Source organism: Mesoplodon bidens (assembly GCF_964165515.1).
Source record: "Mesoplodon bidens genome assembly, chromosome: 10".
NCBI classification, from domain to species: Eukaryota; Metazoa; Chordata; class Mammalia; order Artiodactyla; family Ziphiidae; genus Mesoplodon; species Mesoplodon bidens.
In genome coordinates this window covers 38252013-38271585 of record NC_138172.1, presented here as the reverse complement: position 1 = coordinate 38271585, position 19573 = coordinate 38252013, and the positions used below count along the sequence as shown (strand labels likewise).

Below are 19573 nucleotides of genomic sequence, written 5' to 3'. Positions count from 1 at the left end.
GTGGCTGTGGGGGACTGTCCCAGGAAGTCCCGGATGGGTAGGCGTCGCACCCGGAAGTTAAGAGGCTCCGCGACGGAGCGGCAGGGCGCGCGGCAGAGCCCCGAGTAACCCACTTTCTCGGGAGGGAACCACCTCGTCAGGTCGGCGCTGCGGGTGAGGCAGGTGAATCCCTAGCGTGTAGGGGAAGCATGCCAGCGGCAAGTGGGGAGGCTGTGCGCAAAGGGACTCAGGCCGTAATTTCGACGCAACTGGGAACTACAATTCCCGTAGTGCTTCACGCCCTTCCAGCAGGCGCTCCCGCCCGGCAACGGCGTGGTGCACGCTGGGATTTGTAGTCTATTACACGGCCTTGCCCATCTTACCTGGAAGGTGGGCCAGTGATCAGTGCCAATCCAGATGCGGGTACACGCTGACAGGCCACCAGTCCTCGACTATTCCTGGTGCCTGCCTTAGTACTGTCCCTTCCTGCCTTAACTTTTTGGAAGAGAGTGGCATTCCTGCCCCACAACCCTTGCTCCAGTGAAAGGAGTGGACAGCGGGCACCAGAGACCCTTGCTTACTCTGCTATGCTTTCAGGCTACAAGCCGGCCTGGTTGACCATGGCCCTTTCTGTGGAGACCGAGTCGCACATATACCGAGCTCTGCGCACTGCATCTGGGGCTGCTGCCCACATTGTGGCCCTGGGCTTCACCATCTTTGTGGCTGTACTTGCCAGGCCTGGCTCCAGTAAGTAGAATTCATAGTTGACTTTTGAGAAGGAAAGTGTCACTTTTCCTGGGGAGCAGGGGCAATAGTAAGCCTTGGGTCTGACTCCTGGGAACGGCCTGGTTGGCTGAGGGACATGCTATGCTGGAGGAGTAAGTGGGGTGGAATAGATGAGAGTTGGGGCTCTGCCAGCTTGGCCAGGTCCCATAGAGTACCTGACTTCTCTTTTCTTGGTGCTCCACTTAGCTGCCTCTTGCAAAGTGCAGGGGGAAGGAGGGAGGACTGCCAGAGGAGTGGCAAAGCATGGCTTCTGATCCAGGGAGGGTCCAGGAAGAGATGATAGGTATGGGGTCAGTTTGTTGCAGCAAGAGGGGGCTTGCATTTTGGCAGCATCTCCTTGGGCAATGAGCTACTCATACTCCTCAGCCTGTGGGGATTGGCGCGGCCGGGTTCTTCTTGCTTCAGCTTCACGAGGCTTCCTCTTCTCATTCCAGGTCTCTTCTCCTGGCACCCCGTGCTTATGTCTCTGGCTGTAAGTAGTGGGCCTGGCCAGCTCTTAGGGATGGGAGGGAGCATAGCTATGGGTGGTGGTCTTAGCGCCCTCTAAATGTTAATGAACACTTAATATCTGTTTGAAGTAATGGGATGTGGGGTTGGATGAACTGTATGCTCCAACTCCTGCCTATAGTTTATATCCCACGCTTGAACTAGAGTATTCGAGATGCAGGGCAAATGGGTTTGTCTAAGCACAAAATGAGGCTTTGTCCACCTCCAGGCAGGAGGCTTAGAATATGCATTTGGGTGTACCTGCGTCCCTTTTCACCTTAATTTATAGTGATGCACCTAATTTTCCTGAAACAGTGCACCCACGTGGCCAACTCTTGCCAAGAAATTGTATCCAGTCCTGTGTCAGAAAAACGCTTGTGAATCATTTATAACTGCCACATCTCAAACCTTGTGTTTGCTGGGTAGCACAGCAGAGATGACATTTCAGAATAGCACCTAGAAGCAGTGTGGAGAGGTACCTCCTGCTGGTTACTCAAAGCAGATGTTCTGTCCCAGACGGAATTCTCCACTCTTGTGCCACCAAATAGATACTCGTTAGTGGGGAGAGAATGAAGCGGAATCTGCCCACACTAGCTGGCAGCTTAGGTTATATCTAAAGCTTTCTTCCCTTCTGCTAGGCAACACTCTCATTTAGTGTCCCATCCCTGTCTCCCCAGTTCTCTTTCCTGATGACCGAGGCACTGCTGGTGTTCTCTCCTGAGAGTTCGCTGCTGCGCTCCCTCTCGCGGAAGGGCCGAGCACGCTGCCACTGGGTTCTGCAGCTGCTGGCCCTGCTGTGTGCACTGCTGGGCCTGGGCCTTGTCATCCTTCACAAGGAACAGCTTGGCAAAGCCCACCTGGCCACGTGGCATGGGCGGGCAGGGCTGCTAGCTGTGCTGTGGGCAGGGCTGCAGTGCTCAGGTGGGGTGGGGCTGCTCTACCCCAAATTGCTGCCTCGATGGCCCCTGGCCAAGCTCAAGCTGTACCATGCCACTTCTGGGTTGGTGGGCTACCTTCTGGGTAGTGCCAGCCTCTTGTTGGGCATGTGCTCACTCTGGTTCACTGCCACAGTCACCGGTGGGGTCTGGTACCTGGCTGTGCTATGCCCTGTCCTTACCAGCTTGGTCATTATGAACCAGGTGAGCAACGCCTACCTGTACCGCAAGAGGATCCAGCCGTGAGCTCTTCCCAGAACTAGGGGAAGCCTGGATTTGCCCCTCAGTGTGGTAGCCGGGGCTGAGACCTCCTGGACTCTCTCAGCTGACTCGGTCACGGGACACCTCAGGCACTGGTGCGGTCACGGGTAGCCGGAGTCCTTTGTGTGACATTATTACTTGCTCCTCATGCTGGAGTACCTCCCCTTTCCTTCTTTCTCTGCCATCCCAGAGGAGTTTATGGCTCATGTGTCTGGATGAAGTTGGGTTGCAAAACTGCCCCCTGCCCACAGCAACTCAACTTGTGCTGGTATGTCCAGAAATGAGAGAAGAGAAAAAAGTAAAATAAAATTTTAAAAAAGACAAGGGACTTTCCCGGTGGTCTGGTGGTTAAGACTCCGCACTTCCAATGCAGGGGGCGTGGGTTTGATCCCACGTGCCGTGAGGCGTGGCCAAAAAAAAAAAAAAAATATATATATATATATATGTATATATAAATAAATAAATAAATAAAGACTGAAAAGACTGGATGGGAGGAACAGCCCAAAGCTGGGGATAGTTCTTGCTAATGCCATCAGCATGAAAAAATGGGCAGCTGGGCAAGATGGGGACCTGTCCCTGGCTGCTCACTGAGGGGCTAAAGCTCTCTTGGCACACTAGCCCCCCGGATCTGGCTGCTAAGCACCCCATGCCACCCAGGGCCCTAGCAGGCCCGAGGGCTGTAGCTGTGAATGGTGCGGCTGTGTGTATTTCAGTCTCCCAGCTGCTCACTATGTTGGAGTTTCTAGACTGTGGTGGTCAAATCTGGGCAATGACAGGATGGGAGCTGGGGATGGGCTGCCTCCCTAGGTGTCAGGCCCTGAGCACTCTGTCTTGGAGGTGAGCCATGGATAAGAACAACTCCTTATGATAGAGAGGCGCTTAATTATCAGGTCCTCCAGGCAGGGCCTCCTTCACCAGGTAGTGCAGGGAGGCAGAAAGTAAGTAAGAGCCTGAGGTGACAGCTCTGGGAAGACTGCTTGACAGGGGGCATGTGGTGGTGAGGCAAGGGGGAGTGTGATGGGGGGAAGGGCATGAGGGCAACGGGCTTTTTATCCAGCTGGAGCAGCCTTGGTGACCGAGCCCTTGAACCTAGAGTTAAGTCCCTGTCTAACTCTGCAGTTGAGCATGATGAGGGGGCTGCACAAGGTGGTCTAACAGAGCCCAGAAGCCATACCTCAAAGAACTGCTTTATTGATACTGCGAGGCTGGGCTTGGCTGCCCACTCAAGTGGTCCTGTAGAAAATACCTGGGAGCTGTGACTGTTCTGGCCCAGAAGCAGCTATGGCCACAGCAGAGGGAATCAGAAATCTTGACATGAATGTAGTCTCTTTGCGGCCGGGCAGGGATGTACAGCCCTGCACTGGCTCCTGCACTGGCTGGACCCCCAGAATGTTTTTGGCAAATCCTTGCCTTGGCTCAGGCTCTCGGCAACCAGTATCAGGTGTGAGGGTTGGCCTAGGAGCCATGGCACCAGTGCCCCTGCAGCCACTTGCTTGAGGCTGCCTGCTGAGGTACAGTCTTACCTCAGATGGCCTGGGCTGGCTGTGCTTCAGAGGCCCCATGCCTGGCATAGTGGTTGTCTGGAGTTGGAACCAGGTAGCAAGAATCCTGGGTAGTGTTGGCGAGAAATAGCAGAAGGCTGTGGCAACCCCCAGCAGGCCTTCTTCCCTCTCCTCAGAGCAGTCAGTGCCCTGGAGTAGCTGAGAGTGTGTCAAGGGGGGCTTGGGAGAAGAGGTGCTACGCTCAAGGTGGTCTAGAGTTACGGCTTCGGGGGAGCTGCCTCAAAGGTGATCAGGCTGGATTCTGGGACAGGCCCCTTCCCTGGGAGCGTGGGGGCCTTGTCTGACAGCAGGGGGCTATCCACTTTGGCCCCAGCCTCCTCTTCGTCGTCTTCCATGCTGGGCCAGACGGACTGGTCCTCCACTCGCTTCAACCGCTCGTTGAGGGCCTTCAGAGCCAGTTGCCTGGGGCCAGGGGAAAGATGACAGGTCACTCGGGATCTGAACTTGGCTCATGCCCTGCACTCTTTCCCCCAGGAAACTGACATGCCTTACTGCTCACACTCCTCTCTCAGAACCCTATGGGTTCTCCTTCCCCATACAGGGCCCAGGGCTCCACAGGGATTAGATTAGGGCACACTCTGCCATCAGAATGAGGACCCAAAGGCTGTAGGGCCTTCCTTCCATAGCTGGGGCACCTCCAGGCTGAGGCCAGCTGGGTGCCTGCCAGCCTGCCCACAGGCCAGCCCCAGGAATGGTTCTGAGGATGGTGCCTAAGGTTGGGCAAAGCTGGTGTCCCTGGGCAGACAGGTGGAAGGGCAAGTCCCTGGACATGTGAGTTTCTGCTGGGCACTGGCATCACGTTCAAGGCATTACTTCTCCCCCTCTCCTTGTTAGGAGTATTTTGAGCCTCCTGGCAAGGGTCTGTGGGGAAGTTTGGAACTCAAGCACCTGCCTTGGCTCTCAGCCTGGGAAGCAGGGCCAACCTGGGTCAGCTCACCCCTCCTAACTGACTCTAATATTCTCCTTCTGAGAAGAATCTCCAAACCCACCAGGACCTCTGTTAGAGCAGGAACACACAGCGTCCTAGCAGGAGGACAGGAAGGAGAAACAATCCATGTGGGTAGGGCACAGGCCAGAGCCTACTGGTTCCACTAGGCAGACCCCTGGAGACCCCACTCTGAGGGGAGGTGGGAAAGTCCGCTAGAAGAAAGTATATACGTGCACTTGGGACCCTGCCCACCAGGAGTTGGGATGCCCATGCTGCCAGGTAACACTTCTACTAGTGGTCACTGTGGACCCCTGATGCCTCCAACTCTGTGCCACCAGCATGGGGGACCTGTATAGCCTTCCATGTTCCAGCAGAAAACCAAAATCTCCACCATGCCAGGGAACATGACAAGAGGGACAACAAGAACACAGGCACAGAAAGCCCCAGCACACTTCCACCCTGTCCTCCAGCCTGGCACCATGGCAACTTGGCACAGACAGGATGCTGCTACCCAGGCTCCCATTCTGGAGACTGCCTTGTCAATTCTGTTTAAAGCCTGCCAAGGTAGAGAGATGGTGGCATGCTAATCACTCCCTCACAAGGGTCAAAGATAGGAACCCCTGCCTCCCACTATCACTAGCTCTTTGGGTCAGGGAATGGCGTGCAGCAAGACGTCAAACTGGTTGGTGGAGTAACCCCCATCCCCAAGCAAGGTAACAACCACAAGACTATGCCAAGAACCCACTTCCTGACACCCCCCCACCCCAATCTGCCTCCACCTGTCCATTTTCTTGGGGCTGCGCAGAGGTTTTTCGAATGTTCAGCCAACCCTAACAATCCAAGATCTCTCACTGCAGGAGGGGCCACCACTGTGGCCTGGGATCACCTGAACAGCTCTGAGGACAGCTCAGTTTCTACCAGGCCCAGCCCTCCTGACCGCATCTCCTCCACTGGATAAGATTAATAGAGACCTCGGTCTTTAGGATTCATCAGCCCCAGAGACACAGACTGTAGAGCCCACAATCAAGCTCTGCAGCATGCAGTGTGTACTTTTCAACACCTGCCACCTTGGACCATAGTAATCTGTGGCCTTCCCCAGCTGGAAACTCCTTCAAGAAAGGGGTGTGGCCCACACTCCACAGCCCCAGTGGAGAGTAAGCACAGGGACAACTCCAGCTGAATTCATAAAGCTGCCTGCTAAGAACTCATTTCACAGGTGAGCAAAAGCAGAAGGCTTTGACAAATGCAGAAGGTATGAACAGAGCCTGCTCTAAATTTCACTACTCAAGTACCTGCATCAAAAAAACCACTCAAGAATAATGTTGAGGGGGCTTCTGGTGGCACAGTGGTTACGAATCCGCCTGCCAATGCAGGGGACACGGGTCCGAGCCCTGGCCAGGGAGGATCCCACATGCTGCGGAGCAACTAAACCCATGCGCCACAACTACTGAGCCTGTACTCTAGAGCCCACGAGCCACAACTACTGAAGCCCATGCGCCTAGAGCCTGTGCTCTGCAACAAGAGAAGCCCACGCACTGCAATGAAGAGTAGCCCCCACTCGCCGCAGCTAGAGAAGGCCCGCACGAAGCAATGAAGACCTGACGCAGCCAAAAATAATAAATAAAATTAAAAAAAAAAAAGAATAATGTTGGAAACAGAGCTGTGACCACTCTGGTAAGTCCACAGACCTGGGAGAGGGAGAAAGAGATGGATTAAAAAAGATCTGTCCTGCCCTGGCCAAGGTGCATTCAGTGAATAATTCAGTTGGGATTCCTGATGGTGCAGATGGCTTGGTTTACAGATAATGAAAAGGTTGTCTCTACTTCCTGGTGTGGTCAGCAGGCTCCCTCGGTGGGTCATGTGGCTGTCCCCTGGGTTTGGTGACACATGCCTGCCAGAGTAGGCGGGGGGTGGTGGGGGTGAGGGGGTGTGTCTAAGTCTAGTTATACCCCAGGCTTCCCTCTCAATAAATAAGCGGCAGAGAAGCGCAACATCTGAATTAAGGCTCAGGAAGAGGGTGTAGTCCAGCGTTTGGAAACTAGAGTGGCCCAGACCATCTCTTAAGGATCCCATGTCTCCTTCTCTGTCCCTCTCTCACAGGGAAAGAAGGACCAGAAGGGTGTTTCTGGCTCCCACAGGACTAGTGTCTAGGATATGGAGATTCTGAGACAAGGCCAGGGTTACGTGTACCTGGCTCTCCATTTGCCCCTCAGCTCAAAAGGAAGCAGGGCATTTCTTGAAACTTAAGCGGCCTGAGTGGTGAGAAAGGCCACTTTTACTCCCTAATTTTGGAAAGCACCTCCTGCAGCCCAGACACTTAAATGCTGAGCTCCAGGCCACAAGCTGGCTTTTCTCTCTTTCTGAATCCGCCCCAACATCTGACTGTAGGCTGCCAGCCTACATACAGCAAGCACCTCAACAGATGGAATGTGACTTGATTAATGATACTCTCCTAGCTCGACAAGGTTTTGGAAGATTCCACAGTACCTTCTCCGCTCTGCGTCTTGAGGGTCTGTGCCTGGGAGGCTGATGGTGATGGAGGATGGGGCACCCACATCATAGCGCTTCACTGTCTTCTGGCATATCTTTACCTTCACCAGGAGGCCATGCACCAAGTTCGCCAACAGCCCCACCACAGGCTGCAGGATCTCAGGGAAGAAGGTGGCAAAGGCAAAGTGGTCGGCCATGTCGCCTCGGCCTCGGCTATGGCGCTGGTAGAAGCGAAGATACACCCAACTGGAGATCAGCCCAAAGCCATAGGAGGCCAGCGCTGGGCTCTGAAGCAGTGTGGCCAGCCGCAGCAGCAGCAGCAGTCCCAAGAGCAGCATGGGCACCACACTGACACGCACCTGAGGCACTCGCAGGACCACACAGTCCCCCATGGTTTGCTTGAGTGCCACCAGGACACCACCTAGGAAGCCCAGGGCGCCGTGGATGCGGACAGTGAAAAGGTACACCAAGTTGAAAGAAGCCATGTAGGTGAGGAGGTAGGCGAAGGCCCCCAGTAGCCCCACAGACACGTTCACCACTGAGAAGAAGATGAGCAGCTCCAAGGCCCCCCAGAGGGGCTCCAGCAAACGTCCAGCCACCACCACTGTGGCCAGGCTGATGGCCACATCCCACACATGCTGTTCCATCAGCCCATGGGTGGCCAGGGTCCAGATCCAGAAGTTGGGTGGAAAGAGGTAGCCTGGGGTGACCGCCAGGCAGCCCGTGTCCACGGCGAAGGACAGCAGGTAGAGGAATAGTACCGCAGCGCACAGAGCCTTCACCACCACGCTGGCGCTGGACAGGATGGCCCCCAAGTGTTGGCGGGCGCCCGGTAGGGCGCGCTGCATCTTCCTGGCGGGCGTCGGCCTTAGGAAAGGGTTTAGTGGGCTAGGGGCCTCCCCGGGGCCTCGTCCCAGTCCGGCCCCGACGGGAGGCCCGGGTCCGACCGAGTCACTGGCCTATGGCCCCGGTGAAAGCTCCACTTCCGGTCGGGTCGACTCCGGTCCCAAAGGGCAGAGCCGGGCCTGGTCGCGGGGCCGGGGCCTAGGCCCCTCACCGGGGATCTGAGGGAAGGCCCTGGGCAGCTTAGGCACGCCTGCCTGCCTGCTCTGTGTGGCCACCGCGCCGACCGGACTGGCGGTGATCTCAGGGCTCGATCTTCTCCATCCACTCTGGGGCCCTACGGTCGACGCGGGACTGGAGGCTGGTTCTGGGCCGGAGTCAAGTCTGGTCAGCTCCGCCTCGGCCTCGGCTTCGACCGTACCTCCTCCCTTCTCAGGCTCCGACAAACAGCGGCGCTGCGCCTGCGCGCCCGGGGAGGCGGCAGGATGCCCTCTGAGCGTCGGCCTTGCGGTTCCGCGGCATGCTGGGACATGGAGTCCTCGGCCGGAGCCGGGACCGGCAGATATCAGGGTTCTGGGTAGAACAACAAGTCCCAGGAGGCTGTGCGCCGGAAGAGGAGGGTGTGCTTGGGAGTTGTAGTTCTCAGGACCGTTTCCGTCAGTTCTCCAGAGGTGGGGGAGGGTGAGCGGGCATCGGCAACATCAGGAGAGCGGCGGGTACCAGCGGCAGCACAGCTGCAGGCCACGCGCGTGCTGAATTTCCCGGAAGGATTGGCTCAGTGTGTGCCTATTTATCTGAGTGGGTGTGTCCTAGTAGGCAGGTGTGCAGGTAAGAATGTTGGATGGTCCAGGGGGCGCGAACTCCTGGAACTTCCGCGGTCTGGTGTGTGCCTGACCCAGGTTGGAATTCTTGCTCTGCGTTTTGGCGGCTGTGTGACAATGGCCAAATTCCCGAACTTTGTTGAAACTCAGTTTCATGGACAGTAAAATGGAGATGATGACAGGACCTACCGTGAGGATCCAAGGGGACTGGCGTGTACAATGCCAGTCCACCCTGGGTGCTCAGTGAGTGTGTTGCCCAGGCTGCCCTTGTTACAAATGAGGTGGAGCCCATAATCGAACTCGGATCTCCAGCCCCCAAAGGGGTGAGACTGGGCTTCTCTTAGTGACTCTCTTCCGCACCACAGTCAATCGCTGATCCTGATGAAGAGAGGTCTCTCCACAAACATGGGTCAGGCTGGCCTTGGGCCTCCACCTCATTGCAACGGTGGCTTCAGGTAGGTTGTGTCTTGTGCAAAACTGATTTTTGTTTTTTGTATATTGAGTTACTTTTTTTAAATGTGCATATAATTAAAATAAATATATGACAAAGTACATTTATAAAGTGCAGAATCCCTTCCTTTCCGCCACTGATCTCAGTACAACTGCCGACCTGTGCACAGCCTTCCAGATCACAAAAGGTGTTGCTTTCCTTTATCTTTGGGCTCTGGGCTCCTGCTGGATGCCACCCCAGGGTAGGGTTGCCAGATATAGCAAATCAAAATACAGGGCACTCAATTAGCATTTCAGTTAAACAATGAATAATTTTTTCAGTATAAGCATGTCTTCAATTTTTAGCATAGTTATGTCCCATGCAATGTTGGGAACATACTAAAGAATATTCATTGATTATCTGAAATTCCAAATTTGATTTGATGTTCTGAATTTTACATGGCAGTTCTACCCCAGGACCTCTGGGGCTGTTGTGGAGCATGGGAGCTGTCTCAGGGGTTGCTAGTTAGGCTTTGCTCTGTGGCCAACCCTTGCAGAGGGTGAGGAAAGGTGTCTTCACTAAGGCCTGGAATGCCCTCTTTTATTTATTTAGCATCCAAGGTCCCCAAGCCACAGGCCACCTCATTTCCAAAACCTTTGCTGGTTTCTTGCATCTGGGAGAAAGGATTTCTCCTAAGTCTCAATTTGCTCATCTGCAGTATGGAGATAAACTAATATCCAACTCTAATGTTGTGGTGAGGACTCAGCACAGGGTGAGTGCATAGTGTGGAGTGTGTACTGTAAGAGAGCAAGTGTCAGTAGTACTGGGAAATCTCTGCACTGGTGGTTATAAGTCTTTCTCGTTGAAAAGAAACTCGAAGGTCACACAGAATAGGATTGACTATTAAGAGAGTTGGGATTAAAATGAACAAGGGTGTAGGGCTTGCCAGAGGGAGGCCCGAGATTTGCTGAAATGGACTCAGAGCTGTGTTCCAGCGTGAGCAGCAGTGGCCACTGACAGCACCAGGCCTCCCCTGGGCTGGGAAGGAGCAGCCATCGTGCTTGTGGGTGGGCCAGACCTTGGCGTCCTCCGGACAGCAGCACTGGCCCTCAAACACAAAGTCATGGACTTGGGCCAGGTATTCACTCTTTGCTCCACCTAGAGGACCTGCGTAGGCCCAGGTAGTCTTGATCCTACTGGCTAGAAGCCTGCATCTCATCTCCATCTTCTTTCCTCCACAGTCTTGGCCTTGAGCCTCTGGGAGACTTTTTTTTTTAAAGACAGCTTTTCCTGGAGGCTTTTGAGAAGATTATACAAGACAAAGGATGTCAAGGATCTAGCACTTAGGAGGCCTGGGAAGCGTCATGCCCTCCACCCACCAGAGACCTGGATTGCTATGGCCTTCACTCCCAATTAAGTGGTTTAAGTGGGGCTCTGAGGTCATGGCCACCTGTCTTCAAGCCACCCAGTCCTCACTCCAGGGCAGAGACAGTGTATGGGAACCATTTGAAGTGAAAATATGAACATTATTTAATAACTGATCTTCTGTAATAAACCATTTGAAAATATTTTACAAGGGATCACACACACAATATTTTACAAAGTTTCTTGACTTTTTTGTCGCTGTTGTTTTTCCGACTTGTCTGTACAAAATAGAATAACCAAAAAAAAAGGGCAGATAAAAGGAAATGGCCCCCCAGTCCCCCACAGATCCCCCGAGCCTGAGGTGAGGGTCAGCCAGGTCGGGTGGGTGATGAGAAGGATCAGACCCAGCTGGGGGTTTGACAACTACCTGATGGGGATTGCTTTGTCTGCTTTTCTGTTTTTAAAACTTAAAATATATATTAATTTATCTGTATATGTTTCTTTCTTTATTTTTATATTCTCCATTGAGCACCTGACTACACTACAGTTACACACACGCCCCTGCAAGACATGGCTGGCATCTAGGCTGGGTGTACAGCATGGGTGCCCACCCTGGCACCAGCAGTGGGCATGGACCATACACACACACTGAGAAAGCGACAAGCAACGTGACATTAATTAACGGAGCCATTAATTAATGCATCACCCTCCCCCCCTCCTCCCAGTCCATCTGAGCCCTACGACCATATCCCCCTGCCCTCAGTCCCCCAATGGCCCCCAGGCTGGGATGCCTTTGCGAGAAATGACCAGAATGAATGGTGTGAAGAGATGTTCCCAGGCCCAGCCTGTATGTGTGCACAGAGAGTGTATATGTGTGTATGTATGTGCAAGTGTGTGTTCAGCAGGGAGGAGCAGTTTGGCCAGGGAGTGTGTGTGTGAGTGGGAAAGAGACAGGCCTGAGCGTGTAAGGGGCAGATTGGGGGTGGGATGACCCAGCTAGGAGTAATCAAGTCACCCCCGCTAAGGCAAAGGGTGATGCCTGGTGAGAGTTCCTCTGCTGAGGGGTGCAGGCAGTGGCACGTGGTCCCACTGGGGGCCTGACACTAGTGAGAAATGGTTACAATGAGCACCTGGCAGGGTCAGGGGCATTAAGGGGACACTGGCGGCTAGGTCAGGACAGAGGGGTCTTCACCCTTTGCCCCAGCATTTGGCACTGTTTGACATTCAGCTTTAGAGATGGGGGACCAGCTGGGTTACAGGTCAGATAAGAGGCGGATGGTGAGCAGGAGATGGAATGTGCACATGCCAACCTCCCACCAACCCCTCACCCCATATAAGGCTTTGTGAGCCCCCACCCTCACCCCACCCCAGGGTGTGTGTGTCTGTGCACGTCTGTTTGTTTGTGTGCCCTCCTGGGTATGTCGGAGTCCAGCTTCTGTCCTCAGGGCTCCAGGTGTGTATGGGGTTGAGTCTTAGCCAGTGTCACTGTCACTGTCCTGCCACCTGCCGGGCTTGGGGAGGGAGAGGTGGCTGTAGGCCTGAGAGAGGCAGGAGCTCATTGGGGGCTGCCCCAGGACCTCTCTCCTGCCAGGACTTAAGCTGGGATGCACAGGCCTCAAACTGCCCATCTCAATTTCCTCCATTATTCCCAGATTTAGTCCTGGGTAGAGCAGAAGGGCCAGGTTAGAGGAGTCCAGCTGGGGCAAGGCCTAGGTCTTCCACACAAAGGGAGCCTCGGGGCAGGGCGGGCAGTGGAGGCCTGGTTTGGCACCAGTACTGTGGCCTCCCTGGCCCAGCCCTCCGGGGTGGGTGAGTCCAGTGGGAATGCGGGGTCTGGGGACACTCTGACAGTTCAGCAGCCAGACGTGGCCTGGGGGCCAAAGACCTGCGGCGCCCTCCTTCGGGACACCCCCCCCCCCCACTCCAAGGCGCAGATTCTGGGGCCAGGCGCACTCAGGTCCTTCAGTGAGGGAGGGAGGCGAGGCTCTAAGGCGGGAAGTGTGGGGCGAGGGAGCAGGGGAGCGGCGGGGAGGCCTGGTGGGGGGAGGGGGCACTCAGAGGCGGCGAGAAGGGTGGGCGTGGACTTGAGGCTGCGGCCGGGGAGGCAGGCTCAGGAGGAGCAGCAGCTGCAGGGACACCAGGACGCCCAACGACGGTGGGAAAGAGGCTCCGCGGCCGCAGTCTGAGGTATCTTCCTGCGGAAAGAGACAAGGAGCAGCCGGTCTGCGCGGGCTGGGCGGGCAGGGGGTGCGCAGGGCCGCACTAGCCCTGGGGCAGGGGAGCTGGTCAAGGCCGCCGCCCCCCTCCTCACCGTGGCGTTGTAGTCGAAGCAGATGTGTGGGCCTCTCCGGTATCGCGGTCTCTGCACCAGTTCACACTGCTCCGGGCCGTCCGCTGGGCATGGGTGGGGAGTCAAGGGGCGGCGGCACGGAGGGAACGCGCTGGGCGGGAGGGGCCGGGGAGCAGCGCGGGAAGGATACAGTGTGTCTCCTTCTGCAGCAGCCGGCCAGCCTCACACTGGCTGCACAGCGGCTTCTCTGCCACCACGAAGAGAAGGTTGGTGTGGGTGAGTCTCTGCGCGTGGAAGAGCCTGGAGGCAGCACAGAAAGGCGGGGCGCTGAGGTTCGCCCCACCCCGCCGCCCCTCTCCTCCCCTCCCCTCCCCGCTGCAGCCTCGGCCCGGCCCGGCCCGTCCCCACCCCGCCCCTCTGGCCAGCTCCGCGCGCGCACCTGGAGCAGTTTCCGCAGTCGATGATGGCGTTGTAGGAGGCGTTCACCGAACCGAAGTAGTACTGGGTCTGTTTCATGACGCAGCTGCTCTCGCGCACCTCGGGGTTCCCCTCGGCCTCCGCGGGGTCTGCGAGGGTCCAGAGCCCCTCAGCTGCACCCCTACACCCTGAGCCTCACTCAGCCGTAAGCCCCGCCCTCCCTTTGGAGTAGGTCTCAGATTGGGGAGGGGCTTTGAGGAGGGACCTCCAAAGCCCTACCTACCTGCCTGGAACCAGCTGTGGTAGATGAGACCATAGAGAAGTTGCTGGAACAAAGACCTGCAGGGCATGGGTCACCAAGTGGGAGTGGTCAGCAGAGGCCAGTACCGTGCCCCATTTCTTTCCAGCCCTCCTGGAAAAGAACCCTCCCTCTCCCATTTCCCCTGGGGACTCACCAGGCCGCAGCAGAGGTCCACCAGGCTAGGTTAAGGAAGTCTGCAATGGTGGGCTGCAGTGGAGAGAGTGGCATGGGCTCCTACTGCTGCCCCTGGACCTGGTTCACCCCCAGCTTTCTCGTTAGAGGTGGGGGGTCATCTGTGGGCAGGTCTCCCAGTCCCCCCATCTGCAGGCCAGGCATTGCTGGGGCTCACCACAAAGATGCCCCGGGGTGCAGCACCCAGGTTGCCCGGGGGCAGGGGGGCACAGGCCGCCTGATAGTCGTAGGACTCCTTGCGGGTGTAGAAGGAGTTGTTGTAGAGTGCCAACATCAGGTTGGCATCCACCTCACTGAAGAATCTGCCCACCTGAGGAGGCCGGGAGGCAGTGGTAGTCACAGGGCTGGCAGTGCCATATCCCCAGAAGGCTCAAACCCGGACCCTCTCCTTACACCCTCTTCCTGACCCTCACCTGGTCCCACTGATGGTTCTGGTTTGACAGCACCAGGAATCCCCCATCATCAATGAGGACACAGAGCAGGTCCTGAGAGGTGGGAAACGGGGAGGAAGATGGGGAGGGGCTCCAGCCCAGCCTTTCCTCCACAGACCCTGACAGTCCAGTAGCTGACTGGAGGGGGCACCATTCCCCCAGTTCTGGTAAAGCTGTGAAGTCAGGGTGGGATGTTGAGACCCACTGGCTAAGGGATGGGATGGGCTAGGAGCTGCAGTTGGGACTCAGGTGTCCAGGAGTGGGGTAAGCTAGGGTTCAGGGCACACGCACCTCGTTGTTAACCTCGCAGTCCATCTCACAGTGGCTGTTGGGGCCGCACTGCTGGGCAGAGAGCAAGGACCGTAAGTGCCCACCAGTTTTTCCCCTCCCATCACCCTTTATACATCGGGGACTCTGCCTCCCCATAGGCACCAGAGCCACTCTGAGTGGGAGGACTGGTAGGGGTTCCTGGGGACTCCAGAATGGGTGCTTCTGGGCTTACTGCCCTCATCCCTGACCAGATACCTTCTGAGGCTGGTCCTGGTGGGTACGGTTGCTGGCTAGCACCTTGAACTTCTCAGCCCAGGCCTCTAGGTCCAGCTTAACGCCTACCACTGTGGGGGAGAGCAAGGGGCCATCAATGCCCACCTACCTGGGCAGCACACTGCCCATTTTCTCTTTCCCTACCTCCGCCCTGGGTATTCACCTGCTGGCCTCAGTGTGCGTCCACCTAGGCTGAGCTCCACAGCCGTGCTGACGAGGATGCCCACCGTGTCATTCTCCAGCTCCAGCGGCCTTAACCGGGCTGGGGGTGGATGAGGTGGGATGGTCAGGAGTAGGGGCTGGCAGCCACATGACCACTCTGTGCTGGGCCCTGTAAGCCCAGGAACCCAAGGCAAGGCTGACCTCAGCCTAAGCACCGGGCACCCAGCATAGCGTTTGGCACAGCCTAGCCCCCTCTTTATCTGCCCCATCTCAGCCAGCCAGCCTCGTATTTGAGAGGGACCTCAAAGAGCAGAGCCTCGCCCTGGCTGAGCAGACAGAGAAGCCTCAGCTTCCCACCTGCTGCTGTGCGCCTGGGAGGACACTCACCATCCTGTTGTGGGGGCTTGAAGACATAGCCATGGTTATCCAGGCTGCGGCGGTAGAAGCTGGCATTGAAGGGCTCAGGGGTCTCTGTCCAGTCCTCAGCTGCCCTGGTCACACAAGAGGTTGGTGGAGGGGTGGCTTGTGGGGGCAGTGGTCTCAGCAGATGCAAGAAGGCCTCTGGGCAGCGGGACAGGCGGGGTCCCAGCAGGGGCAGGGTGTCGGATAGTGGGGCAGGTCACTTACTTGTTGGGGAATACGCGAGTGATGCCGCCATCAGTGGCGGCGAACACGGCCAGAAGGCTGTACCTGGGGGCAGCAGGGAGGTGAGGTCACAGACCTACTTTCTGCAGGGCACGGCCAGCGCCTCCGGGCCCATCCCAGCCATCCCAGCCTCCTGCCCCCACAGGCTGGGTGGTGCCTACGTGTTGAGATCCTGGTCCCGCCACACACGCTCCACCAGCTGCTGTGTGATGCCCGTGTCCAAGATCAGGTTGTGCAGAAGGAAGTTGTTGCCTGGAACAGGAGGGTTGGGGCGGAGGGAGGATCTTCTTGTGGATCCCTGCCCACTCTCCCCGCTACCCCCAAGCCTCCGAACCTTCCCCGTGACCTGGCCCAGGACCTGCCCTTGGTTTGGGCCTGCATGTTTCCACACCTGCCCAGTCTCTGGGTTCCTCTGGGCTGCCCCCTTGCTGTCTGGCACTGCCCAGACCCTGCTGCCCCACCAGTCACTCACACTGCTTGGAGTCTGGAGTCACTTTCTCCATGAGCTCAATGAAGTTCTTCAGGAACTCGGTGTTGTTGTCTGAGGCATTCAGTTCCTTGCAATACTCTCTGGGGGTGGGGAGGGGCAAGAAGAGTGGGCTTGGGGGGATGCACAGGGCAATAGGGTTGAGGCTTCCCAACAGGCCTGCCAGGCCATTCGCTGAAAAGCCCAGGCGTCAGGGAGGGGCATGTGTATTCTTACAGGCTGCAGTGACTATACGCCCGACAGGTAACCAGGTCTGGACAGGGGCAGAACTGACCTGCTTAGGTGCAGGAAGCAGAGAATGAGGGTCTGCTTCCTCCACCCAAGCAGGTTCTCCCTTCTGGGCATGGCCCTGCAGAGCCTCCCACCTCTCCTGTGTAGCTGGAGCTAGATAGTGCACCTGGGAGGCCCCAGGAAGTGCCTCATGGCTGGCTCATCCAACTGTGTGCCGTGGCGTTCCGTGGGCACAGTGGGTGGAGTCCTGGCACTGGCTTAGTTGGTCTGAGACCTCATCCTGCTGCTTCCTGGCTGTGTACCTTTGGGCAACTCACTCATGCTCCCTGAGCCTTAGTGTTTTTCATCATACCACAGAGGGTGTCACCAAGTCGGTGGGAACACATGGGTCCTTGGATCGGCTGTTCCCTCTGCTCAGAGTGCTCTTCCCCCAGAGGTGGACAGGCCAAGTCCCTCACCTCCTCAAGGTCCTCTCTGGGCTCAGACTGTGGGTCCAGAGAACGTAGGGGCTGAAGGGAGTGGGGAGATCTGCTTGGGGTTCTGCTCCCCAGAAAGTCTTGGCAAGCAGTCCTTCTACCCTGGTACATGGAGCTATCTTTACTGCCTAGTCCCTCATCCATACTCCTGCCACCAGAGACCTCCTCACTGGCCTGCAGGGCAGCAACTTTGTGGGAAATTTTTATTTTTATTTATTTTATTTTTATTTTATTTTATTTATTTTTTTTGCGGTACGCGGGCCTCTCCCTGTTGTGGCCTCTCCCGTTGCAGAGCCCAGGCTACGGACGCGCAGGCTCAGCGGCCATGGCTCACGGGCCCTGCCGCTCTGCGGCATGTGGGATCTTCCCGGACCGGGGCATGAACCCGTGTCCCCTGCATCGGCAGGTGGACTCTCAACCACTGCGCCACCAGGGAAGCCCATGTGGGAAATTTTTAAATGCTCTTCTTCCTGAGGCTGTGCTAGGGCCCAAAGCTTGGTGAGGGCACCTGGGACTGAATCTCAGTCCCCACTTGCTCCCAGGGCCTTTGTGCAGTACACAGCCTGAACTTCTGTATGGGGGAGAACACACCTGATACACTTAGAGTGACACCCATACAGCTGGACTTGGGATACAAGTCACCTGCAATCCCTCCCCCTCACATAGTATGTACACTTACACTCACCCAACACATATTTATTGAGCTCTCCTGTGCCAAAGATACAGAGGTGACAAAAACAAACATGGTCCCTGCCCTCAGAGATCCCTCAGGGTCCTGTGGGCCACAGGCCTTTCCATACATTCCCACAGTCACCAATGCACACGGCCACCCCACATTTACACTTGGACTCTTACAAATGTACACGATGACTCACAAATACAAACACACATCTACAGAGAGTCACAGCGAACTTTGTGGGTGCATGCACGCACGTGCACACACATGGAGGTTAGGAGTGTCCAGAGCCCCCGTGTGGTACCTGAGTGCCCATGGATCTCTGTCAGTTGCACCCACCTGCCCTCATGCAAAGCCCAGGCCACAGGGGAGGGCTTCACCACCTGAGGGCCTGCTGGCCTCCTCAGATGTGGGCCAACAGACAGATGGTGTGCACACGAGGGTGCACGCCAGGGATGGTCCAGGCCCAGGCCTGTGCTGGGCCCTGATCCCTTACTTTCTAGAGAGCTCTTCATAGCTCCCATCCCCTCATCCCTGTACCTCTCCCCAGTCCTCAGTGAGCCACCACACCTAGATGGGGCACTGCCGACAGGGGCTCTGGCTGGCTCGGTCCCCACACCCACACAAACACTGACTGACACAGGACAAGGATGGGTGCGGGGTGGGGGTGGGGTGGGGAGGGCGCCACAAACCAGAGCAGCAGCTGCCCAGTGAGGGGCGTGCTGCGGACAGCCGGCGCAGGGCAGAAAGGGCTCCTTCCTGGTGGCCTGGGAGGGCAGGGAAGGTCAGCAGAGAGTCCAGAGCCCTCCCGTCCGAGGCCTGGTGGGAACTGAAGCTATGGGCACTGGTGCCTGGTGCAGCTACATGGCCCAGGTATGCACACGGCCACACATACAGGGCTGTGCATGGCAGGGTGACACTGCACAGGACACAGACACACAGCTCCAGGCAGCAGTGCAGGAGGTGGGCCCAGGGAGGTTGGGTTAGGGGAGGACACCTCAGCAAGGCCACACGCAAGCTACCTGGGAGCAATGAAAACATGTCCTTCAGACTCAAAGCTGCTGGGGAGCAGGAACTCAAAATCTGCAACAGAAACGGGGGGTTATCCGGCGGGGGCTGGGGAGGTGGGAGGCCAGGGGTTCAGAGCTGACGGGGCTGGAGGGACAGGGAAGAGGGTGGCTTGAGGGAGGGAGACACCAGCAAAGAGGAAACCCGCCACTTCCACGTTCAAGTTCGAGCCAGAGAGAAGGGGCGGGCGGGGAGGGCCTGTGGAGACTACAGCATCGCAGGAGGAGGGCAGTTATAGCCAATATGTTGCCCAGGCCTGGTCCTCTGTCGGCAGTGAGTCCCTTGGCGTGGCTGTATATGCTTCCATACGGCTGTATAGCACATATACACGGACATACACACACACATATATATACACACACTGCTATATATATGCATGGTCTGGGGGAGGCACCAGTCTCGCTCTTATCACATCCATAATGGAAAAAACCGCATGCTGAGCTTCCTTCCTCCAAAGAGACTCTGAGGAATGGAACTGGCTTTTGGCTGCGGATTTTTATCTCTCTTTGCTGTAGCTGTTTGCATTTTGGTAGGTCTTGCTTTTATTCTGTGTCAGGCATCAACATGGCCAAACCGAGGGGGTTCCTCACGGGCATAGACAGTCCAACCAGAGACAGTGTGGGCAGCTGGGGGTGGGCTGCAGTGCATTGTGGGGGTTCAGTGGTCTTCCCTGGGGTAGGAGGCTGGGTGAGGGGAGATCTCTGAATGTTCCCACACTGTGAGAGGAGAGTCTGGGAGCTGGGAGGGCACAGAAGCGCTGCTCAAACA

General features: G+C 56.6%; 3 protein-coding genes across 8 annotated transcripts in view; 1 reads left to right on the top strand and 2 right to left on the bottom strand.

The window, feature by feature from the left end:
* Positions 1-18: 18 nt before the first annotated feature.
* On the top strand, positions 19-2771 carry CYB561D2 (cytochrome b561 family member D2). 4 transcript variants are annotated; one of them, XM_081247471.1, is made up of 4 exons: positions 19-140; positions 577-726; positions 1200-1237; positions 1929-2771. In XM_081247471.1, the coding sequence occupies exons 2-4, from the start codon at positions 600-602 to the stop codon at positions 2430-2432; spliced, it is 669 nt and encodes a 222-aa protein (XP_081103597.1). In that variant the 5' UTR covers positions 19-140; positions 577-599; the 3' UTR covers positions 2433-2771. The 4 variants fall into 4 exon arrangements, with proteins under 4 accessions (XP_081103597.1, XP_081103594.1, XP_081103596.1 ...); XM_081247468.1 differs by having other exon boundaries at positions 43-153; XM_081247470.1 differs by having other exon boundaries at positions 58-158.
* An 847-nt stretch (positions 2772-3618) lies between these two features.
* On the bottom strand, positions 3619-8734 carry TMEM115 (transmembrane protein 115). The gene is made up of 2 exons (XM_081247467.1): positions 7425-8734; positions 3619-4411 (listed from the first exon to the last, which is right to left on the bottom strand). The coding sequence occupies exons 1-2, from the start codon at positions 8273-8275 to the stop codon at positions 4207-4209; spliced, it is 1056 nt and encodes a 351-aa protein (XP_081103593.1). The 5' UTR covers positions 8276-8734; the 3' UTR covers positions 3619-4206.
* Positions 8735-12265: 3531 nt separating this feature from the next.
* Positions 12266-19573, bottom strand: part of CACNA2D2 (calcium voltage-gated channel auxiliary subunit alpha2delta 2) — a gene marked incomplete at its 5' end in the record, with an annotated part of 137123 nt that continues 129815 nt past the window's right edge. The window contains 16 exons of one of the 3 annotated variants that reach the window (XM_081246183.1): positions 12266-13081; positions 13198-13280; positions 13367-13476; positions 13616-13742; positions 13877-13932; positions 14049-14101; positions 14244-14396; positions 14500-14571; positions 14809-14856; positions 15043-15131; positions 15224-15322; positions 15610-15713; positions 15850-15912; positions 16029-16119; positions 16340-16437; positions 18760-18838. In XM_081246183.1, coding sequence (XP_081102309.1) covers positions 12941-13081; positions 13198-13280; positions 13367-13476; positions 13616-13742; positions 13877-13932; positions 14049-14101; positions 14244-14396; positions 14500-14571; positions 14809-14856; positions 15043-15131; positions 15224-15322; positions 15610-15713; positions 15850-15912; positions 16029-16119; positions 16340-16437; positions 18760-18838 — 1466 coding nt within the window. In that variant the 3' untranslated portion in view covers positions 12266-12940. Of the gene's footprint in view, positions 13082-13197; positions 13281-13366; positions 13477-13615; positions 13743-13876; positions 13933-14048; positions 14102-14243; positions 14397-14499; positions 14572-14808; positions 14860-15042; positions 15132-15223; positions 15323-15609; positions 15714-15849; positions 15913-16028; positions 16120-16339; positions 16438-18759; positions 18839-19573 lie in introns of all 3 variants that reach the window. The other 2 variants (XM_081246184.1, XM_081246185.1) reach the window with 2 other exon arrangements.

What these genes read in the sequence shown, in the direction of transcription:
- CYB561D2 (XM_081247471.1), top strand. Translation starts at nt 600, where the DNA reads ATGGCCCTTTCTGTGGAGACCGAGTCGCACATATACCGAGCTCTGCGC. An exon ending in ACTTGCCAGGCCTGGCTCCA is followed by an intron (nt 727 to 1,199) that starts GTAAGTAGAATT and finishes TTCTCATTCCAG; the next exon opens with GTCTCTTCTCCTGGCACCCC. An exon ending in CCGTGCTTATGTCTCTGGCT is followed by an intron (nt 1,238 to 1,928) that starts GTAAGTAGTGGG and finishes CTGTCTCCCCAG; the next exon opens with TTCTCTTTCCTGATGACCGA.
- TMEM115 (XM_081247467.1), bottom strand. Translation starts at nt 8,275, where the DNA reads ATGCAGCGCGCCCTACCGGGCGCCCGCCAACACTTGGGGGCCATCCTG. An exon ending in CAAGACGCAGAGCGGAGAAG is followed by an intron (nt 4,412 to 7,424) that starts GTACTGTGGAAT and finishes CCCTGGCCCCAG; the next exon opens with GCAACTGGCTCTGAAGGCCC.